The 25,435-nt window shown below is 44.8% G+C and overlaps 1 protein-coding gene across 2 annotated transcripts; it reads right to left on the reverse strand.

Moving 5' to 3' along the window:
- Positions 1 to 260: 260 nt before the first annotated feature.
- On the reverse strand, positions 261 to 25,250 carry LARS1 (leucyl-tRNA synthetase 1). Of its 2 annotated transcripts, none has more exons than XM_039701431.1 (32): positions 25,099 to 25,250; positions 24,202 to 24,320; positions 22,988 to 23,075; positions 22,234 to 22,314; positions 21,661 to 21,801; positions 20,665 to 20,826; positions 19,974 to 20,086; positions 19,520 to 19,583; positions 18,920 to 18,987; positions 18,353 to 18,578; positions 17,219 to 17,306; positions 17,054 to 17,130; positions 16,357 to 16,410; positions 15,542 to 15,682; positions 14,774 to 14,851; positions 13,797 to 13,882; positions 13,641 to 13,706; positions 13,462 to 13,544; positions 12,725 to 12,863; positions 10,491 to 10,703; positions 9,581 to 9,638; positions 8,782 to 8,845; positions 8,009 to 8,192; positions 7,700 to 7,790; positions 6,703 to 6,843; positions 6,050 to 6,190; positions 5,853 to 5,963; positions 4,902 to 5,012; positions 2,987 to 3,091; positions 1,788 to 1,883; positions 1,273 to 1,405; positions 261 to 638 (listed from the first exon to the last, which is right to left on the reverse strand). In XM_039701431.1, exons 1-32 carry the CDS (start codon positions 25,102 to 25,104, stop codon positions 433 to 435), a joined length of 3,534 nt encoding a protein of 1,177 aa, XP_039557365.1. In that variant the 5' UTR covers positions 25,105 to 25,250; the 3' UTR covers positions 261 to 432. The 2 variants fall into 2 exon arrangements, with proteins under 2 accessions (XP_039557365.1, XP_039557366.1); XM_039701432.1 differs by lacking the exon at positions 25,099 to 25,250 and adding an exon at positions 24,951 to 25,085 and having other exon boundaries at positions 350 to 638.
- Between the last annotated feature and the right edge of the window lie 185 nt (positions 25,251 to 25,435).

Here is a 25,435-nt window from a genome sequence, read left to right on the forward strand (position 1 = left end):
CCCATGGTGCTCCTGGCCTTGTGGCACTGTAGCTGCCAGGGCCACCCTCTCCCCAGGCAGGCAGCACCAGGCTCTGCAGTTAAAGCCTCTGGCTGGAGCAGCTTCGGGGGGAGCTGAATGCAGCTGGGAAGCAGCACAGCTCCCTGGAGGAAGGAGTGGAATTCTAAGCATGACATTCAAATTTGTTCCTGAAGACCCTGCCCACAGCTGGAAAAGAAGGGGCTCCAGGGTAACTGTTTCTTTCCAAGAGAAGCTGAAGCACCAGAGGAAAATAATTTTATTAAATCCCTGTTTAAATGAGCAGGGGCAACTCACATGGGAACTCAGGTTGGTTTGAGTGGGCTTTTTATTTTTACAGAACAATTTCTCCCCTTTGTTTAATACAAATGCTCCCAAGTCCCTCCATGAACCTTCTCACTAGACACACAGCAGTTAATGAACCAGGTAAACAATTGTGTCCCCAATGTCCCTTGTCAGGCCATTCTCAGTGACACAGACGTGCCTCTGGGCCAGGTCAATGTGGAAGATGGCTTGCTCCAGGATTGGAGTTTTCCCTGCTTCCTCTTTGCCAAGGACTGGAACACGGCGGGGCCCAAGCACAGGATCATCAAACCTCATCAGCTTCACTTTGGAGAGATCTGCACAGAGAGAGCAGCTGTCAGGCCATGGGAGCTGTACACAGACCACAGCAATGCTGAACCTTGGAACTTCCACACCTGCTCCAGGGAAATGCATTCTCATGGGAATAACTCATGCTGAGGTTTCCACCAATCCAGCAATGTCCTTCAGGGGTTACACAGCGAGTTACCAACAGAAACAGGGATAAACCACACAGAAACACCAGCTCCTAATACCACATTCCAAGCACTGAATTTGCTTTATCTGGCTCAGGACAGGTCTGAGTAACTGAACAATTATTCCTCATTTTCTGAGGAGTGAACTGCAGAGACTGGGAGGAAGGGGAAGGTGAGAGTTGATTTCAATACAATTCCCCATCCACAGGCAGACTAAGATTTGGGATTAAGCAGACCAAGAAGCCTGGGACCCTGCAGCTAAGGCTTCCTGCAAGTGCAGCCTTCCAGCCCCGTGCCCAACAGCACACTGACACCTCCTGGGAAGGCAGGGAGGGAGTCCCTGCTTCACCTCAGTCATTGCCCAACCTCCACGCCAGGAGCTGGCAGTGACACATCCCTGCACACACAGGGCATGTCCCACCCCTGTGTGCACGCCCTCAGCAGCTGGCACAGCTGGCACAGCTGCACTGGTGGCTACCTTTGATCCCTCTGTCCATCTTCATCAGGCGCCTGATGATGCTCTCTCTGTTGTCCCCTTGCCTGATGTCCATTTTGGTGGAGAAGTGGCCGTTGGAGGGCTGAGGGTTCACCAGGAACACGGACACGCCAGGCTGTGAGAAACAACACAGACCTTAAAGGAGAACCCTGCATGTGATCCCTCAGGAGAAACAGGAAACTAAACCAAACAAACATCTGCTGTTAATGAATCTTCCAGAGGGATAAAATCCCATTAGAACCTGCCTGACCAGGCTGGATACCAGCACTGCCCCAACTCTAAAATGCAGCCCAAAGTGTAACAAGGGTTTAAAACATATTTAGGGAAATCATGACATTTTTACTTTGAGAGTTAGAAATATTCATACATGATAAACATTCATGTCTGATCAGAGTTTTTAAATGGCATGTTTAAAAAAACCCAGACAAAAGTACAGTTTCAATGTAAGTTTTTTAATGAAGTTTTCAGACTTTCAATATCTGAATTTCTGATATTACCTCAGTTCTGAATACAGAAAATGGTTTTCCAGGACAGCAGTCTTCTTTGATTTTATCTTCTGCTTCAGAAGCAAACTTCACCTCAATGTGATCCAGCTGTAAAAGAAAAAATGGGGAGGAGGGAATAAGCAGGATTTTAACGGCTTTGGAGGGAACAGCAGAGGTTACAGTCCCATGAAACAGCTGTTCATGTAGGAAAGGGGAAAGCAAACCTGCACTGTCATAAAGCAACAAAAGCACAAGTGAAGCAACAACATCTTGTTTGGAAGAGACCTCTGAGGGTCACCTACTCCCAGTGTGAGGTGCCCAAGACCCCACTGTCAGTGTCTGGGGACAGGGACCCCCAGAGACCTCCCAGCCCCTCTGGCTGTTCTGAGGACACACTGCTCCCTCCCCCATGTCAGGGGGCTTTGAAGGTTTACAGAGAGTTTAAGTAAAAGCTGCTGCTCGCTCTCAGCTTTGCTCTGACATGGGACAAGCCCAATAAAGTCACACTTGTTTCACACTGCACAGGTTACATCCAGCCCTGCAATATGTATAGTTTCTAATTCTTAAAAAACAGTTGCTTTTGATTTTGGCTTTTGGTGTTGGGGTTGCTTGGTTTTGTTTGTTTGGGGTTTTTTAACACCACGTGCCTGAGCTGTCCCCTCATTACCATGCCCCTATTAAATTAAATTCTGCTCATCATATGAAGCAGCACAACTGCTGCCAGGCTGGATGCCTTTCACACAGCACAGTGTGAAAAGCCCTGCCCAGGGCCTGCTCCTTGCAGAGGGAAGCCAGCCTGCTGTGGCCAGCATACCAGTGTAGGTGCCCAAGGACTGAGGGGTCTTGCTAATGCCTTGAAGCAGCTCCTTCCCATTTCTTCAGCTGGAAATGTGAGATACAGACTGGCTCAGAGAAAAACGTGTCCTCAAAGTGCCAGTGGACGTCCCTGTCACAGCTGCACCAGTACTGCAGTGAAAAGCAGCCCTGGCTTCTGGGCCCATGCTTGCAGTGCACACCCACCCCTGTACCTCATGCCAACACTGAGCAGATCCATATCCATCTACGTGACAAATGGAGACAAAGCTGATAGAAAACTGTTACCTGAGCTATGCACACCCAGAAGTTAATAAATAGGCTTAGAGCCTTAGGGAAGGCTGCTGCTCCAGCTACCCCAATAAATGCCAAGTGGTAGGTGCCAGGTCTGTACCCACCTCCAGGGAATTTGTCAAATAGACAATGTTCTCCATGAGCACTGCACGCTCATCAAACTCCAGCTCAAGATCAAGAACACGAGAACCATTTTTCTCCAAGTTTTCCTGTGGGGGGGAGGGAAAAAGTATTAAAACCCTCTAAAGGCTGCAAGTAAAATGATGCTTCAAAATGGCAAACTATCCACATTAGTCATGAAAAGAATAGGCTTGTAAATCCAAGAGCTCTCTGCTGGCACAACATTAGCATTGGAGCAATAATTTTCTTGTAACAGGGCTTCTTCTTCTACAGGGAGCTGGTGACACTGATGGGAGGAGTAAGAGCAATTAGAACACATTTTTAATATAGAATTGAAAAGGTGTTTGACATTCACAGTTATTTAAATCCCTACTTAATGTGCAGGTTGAGAATTCACAAAATCAGTCAGCATTTCAGTGGTATTTCACAGCAGGAAACTCAGGCTTATGACCCAGTTTAAAATAAAGGACGAGCCCACAACACCTGGACGTGCTCACAGTGAGTTCTCTGCAGGGAAATAACAACCACTTTGTACGTTAACATAAAAGTAACTTAATTAGTCCAGAAAGCCAGCAGCAACAGTCACAGGAGACACAGTATTAAAGGCAGTATAAAAACCACACAATTTTTTTTTTTTTTAACTAAAACAGAACTTCCTCTTTGGAGTTTAATCTGTCCCTGCCTGGCTCTCACATGCTGAGCCAGCTGTCTCCTTTGAAGCTCTGCTTTGTCAGCCTCAGCATGGCTGTGGTTTCCTGGTTTCCTCATCAGTTTAATGTGAAGATTCCCTTTCAACATGGAACTGCTTCCCTTTGTAAATCACAGAGGTGCTCCTACATTTCAGCCCTCCTCTGATGAGTAGGAAGCACAAGCAGAGATGCTCCTTGTACCCTGGAATTGATGAATAATTGGTTTCAGAGAAAGACATTGCTCAGGGGAGTCTGAGCTCGGGAGTTTCCATGTCTCTGTGGGAAACAAAGGCTTCTGCTCTTTGGAAGCAAAAAGATGGATTTGAGGTAAGCCTCAGCTCCTTCCCCACTTGCCCCAGGATCACTCACTGCTGCCAGACTAAAGACACCAAAACACAGCAATGTTTCAGCCCTAACTCTTGGGTCTGAGAGCTTTTTTGTCTGACCTTTCCCAGCTGGATCAGTGGATCTAACACATCCCTACTGTTCTTACAAACTTAGGAAGCTCCAGAACTGCTCTGTGCTCTCTGCTCCTCTGAAGATTCCAAGCTCCCATGAAAAGGAACAATCAGAACAACCCCACAGAGACAGCAAAGAACAGCTCCACTCCACATGACAAAGCTTACAAAGAGAAGTAATTATTATGTGCATTTCAAAAATCAAGCTAAAGCTTAAGGACAAAAAGTAAATTTTTTTTAAACTCATTAAGATTTTCTTCCATTACTAATCCCTCTCAATTTCTACAGATCATGAAAAGTCATTAAAAAGGTTTTAAATAATACACTCCAACCCCTCATTTCTTAAAAAAAAAAAGATTTGTTAATTCTTTGCTTCTTGGCTCTCCCTAGTTGTTGTATTGAATTTTCATCTGCAACACAAGCACAAGAAAGTTTCTTTAAAGAAATGGAAGCCAAGATTTTAAAAAAACTGGAGAAGTCAAACAGGATGCATTTCAAATACAGAGGGATCCAGGTATGTCTGAATTACAGACTGCATCACCCACAAAACACAGAAAGCACCAAGCTCAACCAGATCCAGAGCTCACCTGGGCTAATTCACACAGCCACATTTTTATTATGTAGTTCTTCTAGAGATGTACAAGACGTTTATAAACAAACCCTTGAAGATGCCAAATAAGCAAAGGGCAAGGGGAGAGACACTGCAATCACAAAAGCTTTTCCTGTACCACAGCTGTCCCTCTGACACTTACCTTAACCATGGCAACAAAAGGCATCACCTTCTTCATATACTTCTTCAGCTCTGGCAAGGTGTTCAGCTCACTGGCAATTACTTTATTATCTGGCAGCTGACCTCCACTGGCCTAAAACAGGGATGAACAAGCATTAAAGAGAACAGCTATCATGAACAACTTGCCTTTTAATATCATGTACCTTTCCTGCTTTCCCATAAATACCAGCAAGGTTTGTCAGCATCATTGATTCCACAGATGGTTTTCTCATCCTTCTGAAACCCAAACAGCATTTAACACTAATACAGAAAAAAGCCTATACAATGCCCAAAGGTGAATACCCCCAAGAAGAAATTCCACAAGAGGAATGTTGGTTTATCTCACTGCCACAAGCTGGAATAGTCAGGACTCCCGAATCTATCAGCTACAACCCTGGTGGGTTCATGCTGAGGACAGCTCATCAGGATCCCAAAAGCCACTCTCAGCAGTTTCCCCATGTCAGAAGCACAGATCCTTCTGTTCCCTTAACATACTACTTCTTATGACTGACTTACTCCATTTCAGCTGTTTCTTGTGACACTGCTGAGTGGTATACACTTACTCAAGGACTAGAACAAAGCTTCCTAGCCCGCTTGCAGAGTAAGGCAGCAGCAGTCTGTCAGTCAACCATGTTTCCTCAAAAACATACTTGTAAAGAATATTTAAAAACTAACCACTTACAATTGAAAGAAAAACAGAGCACAGGCATGTTTTTTACTCAGATTGTCAAAACCAATGAAATGCAACTGTCAAATCAATGGCAGTCCTTGCGACATTTTCATTAAGCATCAAAACTTACTGGACAGTTGTAAAAGCATAAAGAAAATTATTGTACTGAAATAATTTGGTAACAAGGTACAGCTTATAAACTTTCTACAGATGAGCCCCCAGCCAGCTGGCAGGCAGCTGGAGGGCAGAGGAGGGGATGGGCACCTGGAAGTGCTTGCGCAGGACGGACAGGGTGGTGTGCTGCCAGGGCGGGTAGCTCTTTGCCACGTAGATGGTACAGTGAGAAGGCTTCTGGGAAGGCTCTTTTGTACTTTTCTGAGGAAATAAAAAAAATAAAATCAGGAAGGAGTCCCTAGGCACTACAGAATTATCACAGGTGCACACGAGCAGAGCAGCCTCACCTTCCCCTTCACAGGTGCCATGTAGCTCTTGAGGCGGAGGCGCAGCTCGTGAGCTGCTTCCATCAGGTACTGAGAGGAGCGAATCAGCACCTCATCCACGGGCCCTGCTGCTGGCCACGAGGCCCTCATGATGGACTCAGCCTGTGGGCAGAGCAAGGCAGGAATGCACTGAGTGAACACACGTTACCTGGTGGGCTTCCAACCACTACAGCTTGATTGGAAAAGAGAGCTTAGCCAGTCTGGACCTCAGTGAGAGCCTACCCACAAGAGCCTAAAGGACAAGGCACACACTGCGAGTGTGTTCAGGAGTACACATACAATCACAACTACCATATGCCTATGGAATGCCATCTATGAGCAGAGGGCTTAAAAAACATCAAAACTAAGCTTTACCCAGAAGTGTAAGATTACTGCATTGTTGCACTAAATATCAGATCACCTCTTTGTAGGCAGACAATGATAGTGACTGGTATTAATGTTGCACATATCATCACAGCAATAGGCCAGGTCTGTCCCAGGGACAAGGAGCCACTATGACTTCTTGGATTCTGACATTTCTACTTGTACAGGAATATCTGTAAGCCTGACATGGGTGTTACTGAAATCCATAAAAGCTCAGATCTGAATCAATAACAGCACTAAAACGTGAGTACCTTCCCCAGCAGGGACCAGATGTGCTCACACAGGTGGGGGCAGATGGGAGCCAGCAGCAGAGTCTGCACCTCGATGAACTGGAACACCAGCTCCCTGTGCATGCCCTCGATGGCCAGCTCCCGGTACTTGTCTTTGGCTGCCTGCAACAAGAACACAGCCATCAGCCCTCTGCTGCCAGGGAGAGTCACTCACACACCTGCAGGCTCCAACACGCCTTCAGAACGTGAGCAGCTTGCCGTAATCCATCATTGAGCTCTAAGAACTGTATTTTCCTGAAGCACCCACATGTGAATCTGCCAGCTGGCCATTGGATTTTTGCATTTATGTGGTACTTTACAAAACTGTTTATTGGCACAAACATAAAAGACAAAGACATCCACAGCTGTGTATCAGGTGCTCTCATCCCAAATAACTTACATACAGATACTAATAAGAACTAAGAAAAAGGCAATGAATATGATCTATCATTATACACAATTCAGCCTATTTAACCCTGCTCCTGAGTATCTCAAAGCAGCCACATGAAGGAGCATGTGTAATTCATTAAATGGAGCAGCATGGCTCTGCAGACACTCTGGAGACATGGTTTATGGAGGGTATCAAAAAGCACTATGCTTCCAAACAATTTTGTTGATGCATTATCTGGATTTCTTATGAAGAGTCCTTTATCACAAAAGATCTAAAGAAAGGCAACACTCTTTTTAATAGTGTCTTTTTTTAAGCAGCTCCTTGCTCATATTAGATATCAAGACTATTTGCAGAATTGCAATAGACGTAATTCTGATTCCAATTCAGCTGTATGATTATAGAATTGCATTTGCTTTTCTCTGGACTTTGTAAAACTCTACAATTCCACATTTATTCCCTTGAAGTACTCTTGTTTCTTGACACAATTCTGATTCCAATTCAGCTGTATGATTAAGGATCAGACACAGAAGGAGCAAAAGAAATTCACTAAGTAACAAATATTGGGTGTCACTTTCTTACACCTCCTACCTGAAACTCAAAGAAGCCAGTTTTCAGAGCTTCCTTAAACATCATCTTCTCATAATTTTGTTCTGTCTTCAGTATACCTGCATTCATCTCACTGGGGAGGGAAGGGAAGTGACAACATCAATACAGCATAGTCTGCCCCACGTAATGGCAACACTGTAAAACTGTCACCAATGCAGCCAAACCCCATAACCTGTTCTGGAATGAGCTCTGCTTTATGGAATTCATTAGTTTTTTGAAAAAATAACTACAAGATTCCACCTTGCAAGGAAAATCCTGGTCCAGACTGTATTATTAACCTTTGTACCACACCTGGCAAAGACTCTGTCATTGAAGGTGCTGGCTGGGCCACTCCTCAGGCTGTCTCTGTTTGCAATCATCTCCTTCACCCACTCCACCCACGTGTAGAGACGAAGAATACCAGCATCTGCCATGGCTTCCACAAAGTTGGCATCTTCAACAGTGTCTCCAGCATCAGCCAAGGCCAAACGCATGCCTGAAGGAAAGGGGATCAGCTGCAGGGCTGGGTGCCACGAGCTGGCCCCCACCCATGGGGTGCTGTGCCTCCTGCCCCTGTGACAGCTCCCTTCAGCTGGAGGTAACAAATGCAAAACCAGGTCACCAACTGCCCGGCCAGCCAGAGATGCCTCAGAGGAGGCACTTCTCCTGGGAGAGGAACACTGCCCTCCTGGGGAGGGGAGCAGGCAGACACCAGCAGACCAGCACGGTCCCTGCCCAAACACAGGGGCAAGGGAGGAGCACGGCACACGTGGATACACAGGACACACATATGGACACACCCCATGCACACCAACAGTGTGTCCTGTGCTCTGATCTCTCCAGTGAACGTAGAGACCAAGCAGGCTGCTCCTGGAGAGCTCAGCCCCAGCAGCAGCTCCTGCTGAACCAGGTGTGCTAACACACATCCCAGTCTTCCAAGTGGAGTTCAGCTTTTCAACAGGAACAGGTGGTAGGTGGCAGATTTATTGCCATTCAATACTCCAATAAACTCCTTTGAGAGCTAAACACTCATTTCAGTCATTTTGGCATAATTGACAATCAGATGCAGGTCAGAACACACTCACCATCTGCAGAAAACTTGTCAACAGCTTGAGTGAGGGTGAGGAAGTTGCCTGTCGATTTAGACATCTGAAAGAAAGATAAGAGTGTTTGTTTTTTCACACATCCCCTGTGTTGGTGGATAAGCAAGACAAACCCAGCAAGGGTTTGAGCAAACAATTTTCTCATGAATCACAGCAAAAAGCATTTGGTAAATCTGAATGAGGTCTCACAGCAAAAGCAGACTGAACTCTGCATGCACTCAGCAACAAAACATAATCCCAGAAATTCCCTAAATTAAACTTAAAAACTACTTTAAAACTGGCAGCTTCAGATCACCATGCATTGATTTTTCAAGAAGGACTCCACTAGGGTTTGTTTTGGGGGTTTTTGATTCAGACCAGACAGTATCCAAGGCCTAACTCCTGGGTTCAGGCACTTTTCATTCAATTCAGTGTCAGAACTTGCACATATTAGCAGGCTATTGGCAAAACTTTTTCCTCTCACTGCACCTACTCCAATGCTCTGAAACGATAAACTTAACCTAAATAAATGAATATTCTATAATTACCATAAAACTTAACAGAAATGCACCAAACTCTTCACTAAATTGGTGAGACTACACAGGAGCTGACTTAAGAGAAGGTGTTACATAGAATCACAGGCAAAGCAGGTCTCTACCTCTAATGAATGAAAAAGTGGAGGGCACTAATGAAGAAATGTCACTCTAACCCCTGCTTACATCCCAAGATGAAGTTTCCAGTCGGGTTAGCAAATGCCTATTTTGACCACACAAAAGCCATGTCACACAAAACCTCACCATACCTTTTCAGAATTGAGGAGCAGATGTCCATTGGCTCTCACAGCTACTGGCCATTTTTCCCTGTTCAAAGAAAGGCAAGATAAAAATCTTTTGGCCAAGTAAATACATTTTCTCTTTTTTAAGAAAAGGAATAAATATTTTATGTTCCAGTTTGAGATGAATGCCTTGAGTGGAATCTTCAAAAAAAATACCTAAGGGTTGTCTTAAATATATTAAGGAGTGTCTCTGAAGATGAAAAGAACTACAGTATAAAGGCTAAGGATTATCATTGCTGAAATGCAGGGCAGGGAGCAGTGCACCTGCAATTACAGTTCATTTACGTCACCTTCTTCAGTTCAGGTATTTTTAATTTAAAGACAAGTGATTGGCACTGCCCAAGAGCATACAGTGGTGCTGGGTCCACATTTCTACCCATGAAGGAAGGAGATATTAAATTATCCACAATCATCTTCACTATACATCAGAAACACACTTTTCCTAGATACAGTTTTATGCAACCCCTAAACCACAATTCAAGGGAATGCAAACAGTATCTTCACCATAAATGCATCATGCAATGGGCAAAGATTCTCAACCAGTCCTGCACAGCCCATGGGAGTATATAGGGCTCTTTTAATCATCCTTCAGAAGGAATTAAGGAGACTTAATAATCAAGTCAAACAAATTCCAGTGCAGGAATACAACTGAACACTGGGAAATCCATAGGAGGAGATAATGCAGAAAAAACAGGGGAAATAATGGTAAAAAATCTTTCCATTTGAGTAACTTCTGTTACAGAAAACTATATCAAAGCTGCAATATGAAAGAATACATTTTCAAGACAATTCTAAATGTTGTACAGTCCAAAGACCATTAGTAAATGTAACAGAACTGCAAAGTCTCCAGCTTTACCTGCATCACTTCCCAACTCACCTTTGCTCTGGCCACATGGCCACGTGATTGTAGAGGTAGTATGACAGGTGATTGGGAACAAGATCTTTGCCAGAAACTCTGAGATCCACAGGATACCAAAATTCAAACTCCTCCTTCAGCTTATCCAACTTTTCTTTTGGAATCTCAGTTTTAGGGAATGGAGCTGTCTTGAAGAAGATGTAATCCCAAACCTCTTTGCTCATTTGATGTGCCCTGCACAGAATCAGTCCCACATTGCAGTCAGTAAAAGCTCCTCGTGTTCTACAGCACTTTCTGCAAGGCAGCTTAAACCTGTGGCTCCATTCTCACACACAGTCCACCTGATCAGCAAACAGAGTGCCCAGGGCCTTCACCTGAGTTCAGGTGAGTGAATCCAATGTCAGAAACAAAATTCAGAACTGCTCAAGCCACGCCCTGCTTAAACTGCCTTTAGAGATTTCCCAATTAAAGATAAAGACTCCCATAAAGGAGAAAATATTAATAATTCAAGCATAATCTTGAATATCCTGGAAACTGATCATTTCTTTTCCAAATGTCACCACCCAAGCCTCAGCAGCACCTGTGGCCTTAAGTGAACACTGAGAGCCCCTCACTGGCATGCCTCAAGGAGCCATTCCTTCTGGCCTCCCAGAAGCCCAAGAGCAGGAGGACAGGAGAGAACTGCTGTGTAGTTCAAGGTTGTCTCCTACATGGAAAATATTTGTGGTCTTTTCCCACTTCAGATGGAATGAAAATTTAAAATTAACATTTACTGCAAGACACATGTTACCAATTACCAGAGGTAAGATCCACAATTTTGAAGGAAAGTACTGATGAGATGCAACTGATACCCACAGCTCTGTGGCCACTGGGCTGCACTGACACATCCTGCTTGTTTCTACAGAGATTCTTATTCCTGGCTCCCAGAACTTCAGTGGAGGGCACCAGATACTGCATGCATTCCAAATTAAATACTTTCAAGCCAAAGTTTGCTATGTGTTATCACCTGACCTGTGCTATGCAGAGAGGAAAAGCATTCTGGACCCCAAATACTTCCAGTACACATTAAAAAACACCTCAGACAGTGGTCTGTACTACCAGTCCAGAAGAAATCCTACAGGCACAGATTTGCTGCTTTGGTTCTGGCAGGTTTCGTTCTAGGCTTTAAATTGCTGTGCTGTGACTGGGCTTGTGTTTGGTGCCAAATTCATTGTAACTGAAGGTGACTGAAAGGATGGGTCATAAATCCCCCTTTCCTTCACACCACAGAGCAAGTATCAGTAAAAAGCATTTTCCAAGGCTGCTAGATGTTATCTGCTTGCATAGGAGAGCACTCTAATTGTACATGCTTAATTACACCAGATCTGTAATTCAGGGCCCAGGATGCTCACTTCAAAGCTTGTTTCTAGACACAACTAGCTCGTGCATAGCTTCTCTGTAATTACAGAGGTTTGAGCCCAAATGATAGCCTTGCCCAGTCTCAGAGGTATTTCTGTCTGTAAGTATCACAATCTTTACTTTGGAAATGATTTTCAGATTAGTTATAACATAAAGTAAGAAAAGTTTCCTTTCCAATATGTAAACTACTCCAGAAATTAGTCCAGAAACCACACAGAGTTAAAGCAGATGACTCAAGGCACAATCTGAAGTGTTTTTTCAACTCCAGAGTGAGCTGTACTATGCCATCTCTCTGACCCCTCTCACCACACTTCAAAAGCCACCCCAACCAAGAGGTCACACGCCTCCTCCCCCTTGCTCTGAAGGCTCCCACAGACAAGTTGTGGATAAAAGATGGTTCTGAGCTTCCAGGAGAGTGACAGTAACAAAACCCAAGGACTAAATCCTACTCCCTCTGTAGTAGGATTTAGTTGTGCACCACAATTTATTGTGGTGCACAGCAGTCTCAGACACCTAAGCAGCCACTGAAACCAATCACCCAACGACCTGCCAAGGCCCATTTCAAGGCAAGTCAAACTATTGAAAAAGGTGATTTACTCTCCACACAGTTCTTTCAGAGGTGCTTTCAGAAGCATTTTTTCCCTCTGGCTTTTTCTCACTGCCTGTCACACTCCTCTCTTCCCTTACTGGCCCTCTGCAAACCTGTTCCAATTCAGCTCAAGGCAGGTTAAGTTCAATAAAGACACTTTTTACACACAAAAGCAAAGACTCAGCCTCCTCGGCAAGTCTTTCTGCTGAGCAGTTCAGGAGACAAGCACTGAATTAAACAAGAGAACGTAATGGTTCGCTCTCCTTACCTGATGCCCAGAGGAGACTCTCCTTGGCCCCTCAGGTCCCCCCCCTGCAGCAGGTGAGCCACGGTGTAATAGGCCATGTAGATGGTGGAGTCAGAGAGAGACTCAATCAGCCACTGCTCATCCCAGGGCAGGCGGGTCCCTGCAGGAAGGCTGTGTCAGGCACCAGCACCACCCCGACCCACACACAGCAGCTGGTGACTTTCAGTGGAACACAAACACACACATACCTTAGAACTCATGCTTATGGGTTTAAAAAATATTTGGTTTAAAAATTAAACTATGCATTTGAAAATTTTAGTCAAGAGCAAACAGTTGCTGATTTTCAATCTATTTCCTGGCACAGCTCAGCTCAAGAGCATCTGCTGTGGGTTACAGTGCACATCTAGCAGCTGTCCCATGTCAGGCTACACAAAGATGAAGGCCAATCAGGATTCAAGGAAAAAACTCAAGAAGTGCTATAAGCTCCCTCTTCTGAGGTCCCTTCCAAATCAATGGCCCAGTAGAAAACTACTAAGATGCTGCACAGACTACCTGTAGTAGTGCAAATATTACCAGCCCCATGCACGTCCAGCAAAGCACACCTTCTCTGGGATGCTGGGCCAAGATACAAGTTGGAAAACGTTGTTCCCACACTTCCCTATACCACTGGGGATGTTGTACAGCACTTAAGCCTTCCAAAGTAATCGAGGAGTACCATCCTTACAAAGAACCAACGGAGAAAGGAATGTTTTGCCTACCTAAGCCATATGTCCTGGAGCACGCATGCTCTTGTAGCCAACCTAAGGTAGCTTCAAAATTTCTCCTAGTCTCTTCACAGAACCTGTAAGAAAGAAGCTCTTACTGCCTTCAGCCCTCTCAGACCCCAGCAAGAGCAGCAAAGTCGCTCTCCTCCTTTACAGCCACATTCACAACTCACGTCTCCAGATGCTGCAAGCACTCTGACGTCTGTTTCTTCCAGTTCACTTCACCATAATCTAAATACCTACAGTCAGGAGAGGTTTATTGTAATAAAGCAATTGAGAAGTAGTGTACAATTGGAGCAACTTTGTAACTGCAGCTCTGTTTCACTCACCACTGGTCACAAAGGGCCACCACACACTCATCAGCAGATCTTGATATAACTTGTTTCTCAGGTTCCATGTAAATCATGGCTTCACCCTAAGAGTTGAAAGGGCAACAAAAGCTGAGATTTAAGTACTTACCAAAGTATTGAAAATCCTGACAACTTACTAAAAAGCATCCCCTCCATTCTAATTTGGTTTACAGCATTTACTGCACAGCTCTCACCACTGCCCAAGCTCTCTGCCTCAGTATCCCCTTGGGCAAAATGAGGCAAGGCTTGACTCTGTACCCTGGGACAACTTCTCTAAGGTACCAGCTCACAGCACTTTGTGAGAATGCATGAGGAAAAGGAGGACACAAGCACAAAATATTCCCCACTGACTATGCCCCCTGATTGAAACAGCTCCTAGGAAACTCTGGGGGACAGAAGGAGGGGGAAAGACAAAGGAAAATGGGATGCTGAGCTTCAAATCTACTTGCACACGTCATGCTGATGCATTATAATCTGGACATAACAATGCCACAATACCAAGGGAATGATGACTACATGCCTGAAGCCTCTCTCACTCCCAATCCTCATCAGGGAGTCTCGTTAGAGGGATGCCACAATCACTGTTTGTTTACTGCTCTCATTTTCTGAAACAGGAGCCCAGCAAGGGGGCATTTGCACATCACACATCTCCTTCACAGGCTCAAAAGAGACTTGACAGTCCAGGTTCTACACTTCTAGTATCCTCCCAGCTGTGCTAAAGAATAAACTGGACCACCAAACATGTCCTAGGGAAGGTGACAGAATGAAGCAGGGAACAAGAGATCTCTAATGAAGCTGCTCAGCCCAGGAGCCCAAGAACACCAGGTCCCCCTCTCTGCAGCGACCCAGAGCAGCCCGAGGGCTGCAGAACCACACCAGGGGTTTCTCTGGCACCCAGCCCTGTGCAAAGGCAAAGCAGACAGTTCAGAAGCAGCTGTGTGCCCACTGTCACTGACCTTATCCAACATCAGCTTCTGAATGTGTTTCTTGACATCCTGAACTTTTTGTCCCTTGAAGTCATCCACCAACATCACCTGCAAAGATGGGTCACAGGAGATAATTTTTTTCAAAATTCAGCAAGAAATATGTGCCACAGGTGTTCAAATCAATATAAGGAAGCAGCAGGTGCTGCAATCTTTGACAAGCAAAAAATAAGAGTACAGATATTGGGTTTTTTCGTTATGTGCAGTCATCTTTACCCAAAACCAGTTTGTACACATCAGCATCCACACAGATGGCAGATTGCAAAGATTCAGAAATAAAAACTATTGCTTGCTTACAAAAAACAGCTGAGAAACACACATGGTGAGCTACTGAGGTAAAAACAGGAGGAAAAAAAAAAACCCAAAACAAACCCCAAAAAAGCAAAACAACAACAAAAAAATCTGCAAACAATAACACCTTCATTTCATATCAGTTTCCCTATCTAAACTTGCAACAAAATGGATCAGCTCCCCAGAAGGTGATCACCTGCTCAGAAACCAGGTTATAATGACCAGAGAACACAGGAATGTCTGAGTGGAAACTTTCTCCAATTCTACATCACTCCTTCAACTGCAGAACCTTACTGCAGGAAGAGTCTAAATGAAAAGTCCTTTGGAACTTTTTTGGGAAAAAAAGGACACTATCCCTCTTTCCTGAGATTTTCTTTTTTAATTCTTTACCTGCTTTTATTTTCTTGTTGTTGAACTCACCAAGACTTACCAAAATCTTGTATTACTTACTCCCTCATAGAATCCTTTCAGGTACACTCTCTCCTTGGCCTCTGCAAGCTTCTCTCTGTCATTCTGGCTCTGGATTTTGAGCTCCTCACAGACAAATGGAGCACAAAGGCTGCCATAGCCTGGGATTTCAATGATGGGCACCTGAGAATTAACAGAGGGCTGTCAAACCCCTCCTGCACCACTGCTCACTCCGTACATTCACAGCATCCAACACAAGTTACACAGGGCTTACACCAGATTGCTGCAACTCCACCCACTGCCCAGAAGCTCTGGCAGCTGCAGGGGGACTCCTGAGCTGCCCAGGTGTGCCCCACACATGACACCACACAGAGCTGTGCCAGGACTGGAGCTGGCACGTGGAACCAAGGGTACTGCAGAGTACTGGGATGGCTTTACTTGAACCTGCATTTCCTGATAAAACTGCCTCAGCCTCGAGGCTGTGCTAACACTGAGGAGGGACTTCAGCTTTTTGCATTGAACAGATACCCTCCTCTGGCCATGAGGGCACTCAGTTTTAATCAACCAACAGGTTATCAGGATAATGATGCATTCCATTTCCCAAAACAATAACTCCTATAAAAATTGACACTTTCCTTTCTCTTTGAAGTATAGCATAGAACAACAAATCTTGGTTGCAACCCTTAACAGACCAAATATTGCAACTACAGGACAGTACTAAAACTTTTACATTTTTCAGCTGAGAAGGATGTTAAACAGAAAGTCTGTTAGCACAGCTCCTGGTTTGTTGCTCATCAGGGAGCACATAACACATAACATCCTATGTGCTGTAGATGGACACGTCTGGGTGCACTCACCGGCTCGAATGGCAGCACCATGTCATCCCTGATGCCATACTTCACCCTCAAAGCCTTGAAAGATGGAAGAAAAAAAGCAATAGAAGTCATCTAGATGTAAAGGTTTTTATCCATTCATAGTGGTTTTTTTGTACATAATGTTTTATTACAAATCAGAGAAAGCCACTTCCCTGCCTTCTCACCATTTCTGACACCTGAGCTCAATCCCCACCTCATTTCCAGGTGATTCTTTGCCATAATTGTCTACATTTTTTAAAGGGGAAAAACTGATATTGCTCTACCCTGAAATGAGTGGGCAAAATTCAGTAGCCAGGGATAGCTGTTCAGATACTGATGTACTCCTGCAGTTAGTAACAACCACTTTCAGTCCCATTTGAAATTCACAGAGAATCTTAATCTCATTTTTGGAAGTAATTTCTACAACAGGAATTCATTTCTGTTTCACTGGTGCTCTTCTCTACCTTAACATGCAGCACAAGTTACATGATTCTCATCCAAAACTCAGACCTAAAGTCTGAAAAAAAACCCATCTGTCCTAGCCCAGTTTGTTTAAACTTCATTTATTTTTAACTGCTCTGATTTCAAGTTAGAGATGGCAAAATGCTAATTAAAGCAAGTTTCATTTTACTCACTGGATATTCACTTTTGACCCTTTTCACTAGGGAAAGGAAACAAACAATTCAGTTAACAGACTGACCTGCTTCTTTTTCAGGTCTCTCAGGGCTGCAAAGTCATCTGGAGAGTCAGAGGGAACACTTGTCACCACTCCAGTTCCTTGGCAAAGGAAAAGAAACAGATGAAAGGATTTGTCCCCACATACTGAATGCCAGTGCCCATCCAGCAGGCTCTGGTGCAGAATTACCTTTATCCTCCTTGATGGTGAGCATGGGCAGGGCATAGATGACCTTGTAGGTGGAGAGGGGTGCTGAAAGTGCAGCACCAAGAATCTCCTGAGCAGGACAAAGGAACAGCATTACAGTAAATCAGGGGCTTTCAGCCTAGTAGAGTAAGCTCTCCTAGCTGATATTCTTCAAATTTTCTGTAAATTTTCCTGACACATTACAAACAAATTAAATGCATTTTATATGCAGAGGGACAAGGAGGAAATACATATGAAAATGTGTGGTACTATTTGAGACAGGATATAGGTTATATATGTGGTAGAAAAGTCAAATACCAAGAAACTTAAACTGCAGGTATGTAGAATTGGGAAAGCACAGAAAGCAGAAGGGTAGTTTGCCTCCAAGTATCTGAAGCACAGCAGCACTGAGGCAGAAGTGGCTTAGGAAGCCAGCATCAAAAGTACATTAAACAAAGAAAGCACATTGTCAAGATATTCACACACTGACAGGAGGCAGTCAAGATGCAGCAGCTGTCTTCCACCTTACTAATTTGCTTGAATTCACATCATGTGTACTAACAAAGGAAAAAAACACATATTTTCTACTTCATTCTTCTAAAAAAGATCAGGAAATATGGTGACAAGTTGTAGTGAATGGAGATCAAGGGATGCAAACAGCTGAAGGTGCTTTGTATCAGGATGAATAAACGCCACTGATGACACTTGCACAAAGCACACAAGTTAAGGAGAGCAAACCCCAAAACCCCTGACAATCACTACTCAGCTAAGAAAGCTTCATTCACACAGATGTACTAAAAACATCAGTACCAACAAAAGCCTTTTCCACATAACCATTTCTAGCTATTACCTTTCCCCCTCCCTTTCCATTTACTCTTCCCAGCAAGCAGAAAAGCATCACTTAACACCATCCTCTCACCACATCATGCTGAGGGAACAGGAGTGCACCTGTCCCCAGCTAAGTGCACCAGGTTATTCTCCCAGCAGCAGCTCTGGCTTGGCTGCCATGGAAGCTGCCTGCTGCTTGCATTGTCACCAAAGATTTCAGTCACTCCAACATTTCTGTAATCCCTCCTGTAGTTGTTTACAATTAGAACCCCAGCATCGCCTTCCTAAGCCCCGGAGGAGCCTGCCCACCTCCCCCATGAGCTCCTTGACCACGGGCACGACGCCGCAGTGCCGGGTGAAGCCCTGGTAGGCCATGTTGCGGGCGGCGCGCTGCGTGCAGATGAAGATGTCCCCGCCGCCCGTCTCGAAGCCGATGTACTTCATGTCCGGCCGCAGCCAGCAGTTGGTCTGCCCAAACATGGTCTCTGGCCTGAGCGTGGCAGCCACCAGGAAGATGTTCTTCCCTCTCAAGCCACTGCAGGGAAAAGGTATTGGGTAAGTTACCAGAAAAAAATCATTACGGCTCATACAGAACAAGTTTTTAAACTAACATCAACTTCCAAGCAACATTTCCTAAGAGACAGAAGTGGGTCATGAGTTCATTGTGGGTTTTCCTTTTTTTTTTTTTTAATTCCATCTTGAGGTCCATGCAGACACAGCAAAGAGAGCAGGTCAAAATTCTGACCAGGTCTTTGAAGTGATGGAAATAACCAGGTGAAATTAAATTCTGCACTAGGCAAAACAGACTGTTTAATTCAATGGTCAGTTCTGGCCAGGAGATAGAGCCCAGCTGCCACTAAAAAAGTCAAGACCTACCTCAATTTCGCAGGGTAAGGATCCAACACCTTCATTTTTATCAGTGTGTATTCTTGAGGCCCAACACCCTACAATTCCCACAAAAAATGCAATAATCAATAAATTAAAGTCACTTGAGCAGGAAAGAAAATAAATCCTATTCTGTAGGAACCTAATCCAAACACTATTTAAGGTACTGCTGCTTTCCTCAGAGTAAATCCTATTTCCATTAATGTGAAAGGCTGTTCACTAAAATGCAGACTGCAGAGAAGTTATACTGTGCTCCTACAGCCAAAAACTTACCAGTCACAGACACTGTCTCAGCAACATCTAAGTTAACAACAGCTTGTTTATTTAGCTTCAATAGAAAACAACACAAAGGAGTAATGCTGCTGGCACAGATTGCCAAATAATCACAGAAACCAGCCACAATGGAAAATACTATCCATAGTTCCAGACAAATCTGCTCAAGAGAGGAGTTCATTCAATTTTCACATGCACTGACAGCTGAGAGCCAGTGACTCTGCACATCCAAACTGTTTTGCCCTAATATACAGCTTACTTTCCATTTAGTATTTAAGATCATAAGCAATGCATAAAAATGTCAAGTTAAAATATTACCTCTCCTGTTTGCCTGTCATGATCCATGCAAGGTTGTCCATCTTTAGGAGAATAAATTGTATACCTAGAAAAATATTTTAATTTAACAGTGAGTAAAATAGTGTATACAGCAAGAAGAAAAAAAATAGCTCTCTGGGAAAAAAAGAGCTCTTAATGGCATTTTCAAATTTTGTGTGTATCTGTTTCCATCAGTGCCAATGCTCAGTTTTCACAAGAGCTTTCAGAATTGACCCTTTTTTGCTGGAGTTGGTACCCACAGGAAAACTAAACCTGGAAGCCAAATTTCACAGGCTTTGCTGGCACAACAACTACACTGTGTCAGGCAGAGCACCAGCAAGGCTTGATTCTGGTTTCATGTGAGTTAAAAACGCTCCAGAGATGTGCCACAGGGCTCTGTCTGGTACAGCTGAGCTTATCCACACTCCCAAAATCCCAGAGCTCAGTGGCAGCTTACCGTTTGCCAAACTTAATCTTGTTTCTTTCCTTTAGTGTAAGGAATTGCCATCTCACAAAGGAATCATAGTAGGGATTGACATTTGTTGTAATGAAGGAACGCCTCCAGTCCACCTGAAAATGGCCAAGAGGCTCTGGTAAGTAAGCATAACCAAGAAACCAAAGGAATCTCACAATACCATAACTATTATTTTAAAAAATAAAAAGAGCTTTCTCTCCAAAAGCCCTCCACTGACTGAGAAATTTAGAGGTTTTTTAGTAGTTTAAACCAACCACTCAGGCTGCATTTCAGCACTGCCTTGTTTCATCATCTTTATTTCTCTCCATTTTCAAAAATCTGTTGCCAGCAGGACAAGTACTTTTAGGAAGAAGAATGATGTGATGTCAAATAGAACTGCTGTCAATACTGACTACAGAAAAGTTCTCACATGGGAACCATGGGTCATAATGTCTTTACTGGACTAATTTCCAGCTGTGACCACTGTACAGGGTACAAGCCCTATATTAGAAAGCACTTAATTATCACCCAAGACCATTAAATGTTAAATGACTAATTCCATAAATATCAGAAACATTCCTGAATTATGCTGGTATTACTCAGAAAATCTCAAGGAGAAGCACACATTCACCAACACAGTAACAACAGAGGTATGGCTGCCTGCATAACTGAGGTTGGGATCACCCAGAGTCACCTTCAATCCCATGCTCTTCAGATCCTGGACAGCAAGGGGAGGGAAATAATCCAGCCAGTGCTCAGCTTCAGAAAAACTGACCACTTCTTCATCAGACAGACCCAAAGACTTCATGATCCCCCACTGGTATTTGGAAGAGCCAGTCTTGGCAGCAGCCTTGCTCTGAAAGAACAGTTGGGATTAGGAAGAAGCCCACAGTCTTGTCACAAGAGCATTTGCCTCTGTTAATGTTCTGGTTTCTGGTTCCAGATACACAAGCTAATACAAACATTCTCACATCCTGCCTCTAACAGGGAGGATAACTGATTGGAGTTCCACTCTACACCCTGTGTTCACAGAGGTGTAGAATGCAGGGTGTATTCTAGCACACCTTGTGTTCCCTGCTCATTCCCTAAGCCTCCTGTTCCATGCCAATGTCCAAAACACCTCCAGAGGCTCTGCCACCACAACCTGGCAAGGAACTGCCTGTTGTCAAGGCCCTGCTCAAACCCATGGGTTTTTGCACCGTGGAAAGGTGGATAGCCCTGCACCCCTGTACCAAAAACCTTTGCTGCTGTCACTTTGCTCATGGTACTTTTCCCAGCTGCTGTCCCTTGAGAATCTCCTGACCTTCCCCAGCAGTGACCCAGGCAAGGTCACACCTTCTGTCCTGTAGAGCAGCCAGAACCCCAAACCCAGCAGTTCCAGAGGGACAATCTCCTCTGGAATACATTAACATACATACAGAGCATACATTAACAACATAGAGAGCATCTCTAAACTTTGGTCAGACTTGATTCTTTGCCTTGCTTTGGGATACTCCCAAAAGCTTAAATCTCATTTAAATACCTGGTAAGTGAAAATAGTTTTTCAAGTCCACCCTAAAGGTAACTCAGCTGCCTTGAAAAAAAAAATCTTTGTATCAAGGTTTCTGTGAGGCCAAAGGAAGAAAAGCCTATAATGTGCACACCATGACAGCACAGCTCTCAGTCCAGGAAGGCTTGGTTTAAACTTTACCTTTTTGCCTTTTGCTTTGTCTTTGATGATAATTTCTTCCTCTTTTTTACCAGAATTTTCTTCCTCTTCCTCCTCCTCATCAGGAAATTCCGGTGGGCAACCATACAACTCCATTTCTCTTTTCAGCTTATCTGCACAAGCCTGAACAGAGTTATTGGGAGTGTGTCAGCCAGGGCACCAGCTACAATCACAGCCAAGGAGTGGGTTTTACTGATAACATTTTGCATTCCACACTTGAAACTTTTTTTGGACCTTGCATTAAGATCTAGGAGATCCTGCCATTTCCAGAACACCTTCCAGGGTAGGAAGAGATTTACCACAAGGATTTTCTTGTAAAGGAAAACATACAACAGGTAAAATTCAGTTTTCCAGCACTTTGTCTTTTAAAGTGATGGTATAGCTCAAGCACAACACATGTTTACTACAAATTCAGGTTCCAAATCACACTGTCCTGGTGAGTTTTGAAATAAATTACGATGATGTTGGAGATGGACAGCAAGCAAGGCTCTCCAAGCAGCCTTAGGGATAAAAACCCCATCAGAAACAACCCCCCAGCAAATGCCAAACTCTCACCTTGATGGGCATCCCCGTGCAGTGCAGCCCAAAGGGAAACAGGCAGCTCCTCCCCTTCAGCCTCTGGTACCCAACTGCGAACTGCAGACAGGGAAATGGAGCAGCTGAAATGGGAACAGCCCTGGCTGAGCCAGCACCTGCTCAAACACAGCCCAGACTCCTCCTCTAGCACAGCCACTGGCAGGTGACAGAGCTGGGGCAGCCCTGGCAGGAAGGTGAAGCCCAGTTTGGTCCCAGCCTGCCCCTGTGGCTGCACCCAAACCTGCTCCCACACAGGTCACAGAGCACAGCCACCTAACCAAAGGGACAGGGCTCTTGTGAAGTTTGAGCCATTTAGCAGCATCTCCTAAATATCTCATTTCAAAGAACAAACAGGGGAAACACCTGCAGCCTCATCTCATCAAATTAAAAATTACATTAATGGAATTTCCCTTCAGCTAGCAATATTCCTACTGAAAAAAGGGGGGAAAAGGAAAGTTTAATAAGTCATTACTAAAGCTATAAAGGAAATTACATCCTATGTCAATATAATATAATGGCATCCTATTAGCCCAAAACTGAACTACAAAATCAGCATTTGTTCTACAGTAGTATGTAAAGTATCAGCAAAGTGTGGGAAAAAAGCAAAGTTTAATAAGTCATTATTAAAGCTATAAAGGAATTGACATGGCATCCTATTAGCTCAAAACTGAACTACAAAATCAGCATTTGTTCTACAGTAGTATGTAAAGTATCAGCAAAGGAGAATTTTTACCTCACATTTAGACAAGGAAAATGTGTGTCCCAGGTGCAGGCGGCCATTCATGTAAGGGTAAGGAAAGGTAACAAAGTACTTCCCTTTGCTGAGAAGAGAGCCAAAGAATTAAAACACATAATCAGCTTTGTAAATGACCATCAGACAATACACGAGCAAAACACATAACTGGAATGTCCAGCTGTTATCAGCCCACAGTAATGTTAAAATATTTTCCTTGCCAGTAACTTGAGTATTTCATTTTAAAGAGCTGATACACTAACAGGCTTTATCATCCTGAAAAATAAACACAGAAGAAAAAACCCACAGAGGACTGACATCACACAGAAACACTGAAAGAGATATTGCATGCTCCCAAAAGTAACAAATTCTAATCTTACTTCTGTAAATTAATTACAGCAAAGGCTTAAAGTAATTTATTTAATCTCGTGAGAGTTCAGATTTTAGGGGCACACTACAAGCAATCACTACTTTCACAGGGATATATTGTTGCAGGGTGTTTCAAAGATGTATTAAGTTGTTGGAACTGAGCTCTCAAAGCAGCTAAGAAAATATGCTTCTGCAAATTAATTACAGTAAAGGCTTAAAGTAATTTGTTTAATCTCCCACTGTGTGAGTTCAAATTTTAAGGGCACACTGCAAGCAATCACTACTTTCACAGGGATATATTGTTGCAGGGTGTTTCAAAGATGTATTAAGTTGCTGGAACTGAGCTCTCAAAGCAGCTAAGGAAATATTTACATTTAGGACACTGAATTTCTACCTCTACCTTTGTACTTCACGCCTTGTCTCACTCCTTCACACACTCCCCCAATCCATGAACACACAGGAATAAAGGCCAAGTCGTTTGTTTGCCTGCAAAATCTACAATTCAAGAACCTGACACCTGTTACACCACTTCAGTTATTGCCTTGGCTCAGTCTGACTTTCCCACACACAAGTATTAACCCCACACTGCCAAGGTCACTGCTCTTCCAGCCAGAGACCTTCCCACAGGACGAATGCTGCTGCCCCAGCCAGCCCCCACACCTGTGAAGAGCATGGATCCCACCAGTTCCAAAGGACCTGTGCTTCCAAGCACTCCACACTCCCAGGATAAAGGAGTTTCCAGTGTTTACTCTGGGGCAGAAACAAAGCAGGAGTGCTGTGGCCTTCCCCAGCAGATTTTGAATGAAAAGACATTTCAAGCAGTGAAAAACTGAGTACAACGATACCTCCTCTGGTCCCTCCTGCCTGCAGCATCGATCTCAAACACTCGATCATGCTCCCACTTCTGCTGCACCTCCCTTTCAATCTTCTTCAGGAAATCCACTTTGGCTGTTCCTTTGCGCTCCTGCTCAGCAGAGGAAGGAAGAGGAGTCTGTTTGAACAGGGCAATGACAGAGCTGTAGCCCACCCCAGCCCATCCTCATCTGCTCGGGTAAGGGCTCTGCTAGCCTGTGTCCTGAGAGCCAGCCCTCTGACACCAGAGCTCAGAGCTGCAGCAAAGCACCAACAGCCCACAGCAAAGGCTCCCCAGCAGCCAGGACACACACACACTGCCAGTAAAGAGCCAGACATGTCTGAACTGGGCAGGTAGAAGGATATATAAACTATAAGTGAAAACTCCTATAGAATTCTGGTTTTATTCCAGACTCCCCACTAACCCATGCGATGCATCCCCCTCTGGACGTACAGCACTCCTGTGCCAGAAGGAGGGCAGGCGACAGCTCTAGCTGCGCTTCAGGAGCTCATGGGTAAAGCATTCCAAGCGATTTGAACTAAACCGGTGCTCAGCAGCCCTTCCCCTCATTCTTTTATCACATAACACATGCCAAGTACTAAAGGATCTTATTCTTTCACCATATAACACACAGGAATAGTTAAAGGACACACGCATTATAGACACACGCACTCTGCACTCATAAAGGTTGAGGATTTCGTTTTTTCCCATCAAAACCAAGACACTCCCTAAGACCTTTACCCCAAGGGGCCGCAGCCGCCGGGCTAAGGCCCCGCGCACACCGCTATGGGACCCTGTTCCCGGAGACCGCGGCGCGGAAGAGCGAGCCTGAGGAGAGGGCGAGCGGCCCCGCGGGGCGGCACGAGCCCGGCCCCGCTCCCGCACTCACCGCCATATTGCCGCGCCTGACGCCGGCCGCACGGGCCGTGCCAACGGCGCCAGCGGGCGGGGGCGCCCAGGCCGTACCAAGGCAGGGAGGGGGGGCACCGGGCCCTTTTTAGGGTGAAGGGAGGGGACAGAAGGAGGACGGCAGGGAGAGCGAGCGGAGCGATGGCTCCGGGCTCTCGTCCCGGCCGGGGAGCGGGGAATGAGCCCGGTGCGCCGGGCCGAGGGGTGTGCCCGCCGGCACGCTGTCCCTTTAAGAGCGCCCCCCCCAAGATGTCGCCGAGGGTTCATGTGCTCGCTCTACCGAACTTGCTGGTTCTCCCTGACCCTCGGCTCGGGCT

This window comes from Passer montanus, unplaced genomic scaffold, assembly GCF_014805655.1.
Source record: "Passer montanus isolate IOZ18808 unplaced genomic scaffold, ASM1480565v1 scaffold15, whole genome shotgun sequence".
Taxonomy (NCBI): domain Eukaryota; kingdom Metazoa; phylum Chordata; class Aves; order Passeriformes; family Passeridae; genus Passer; species Passer montanus.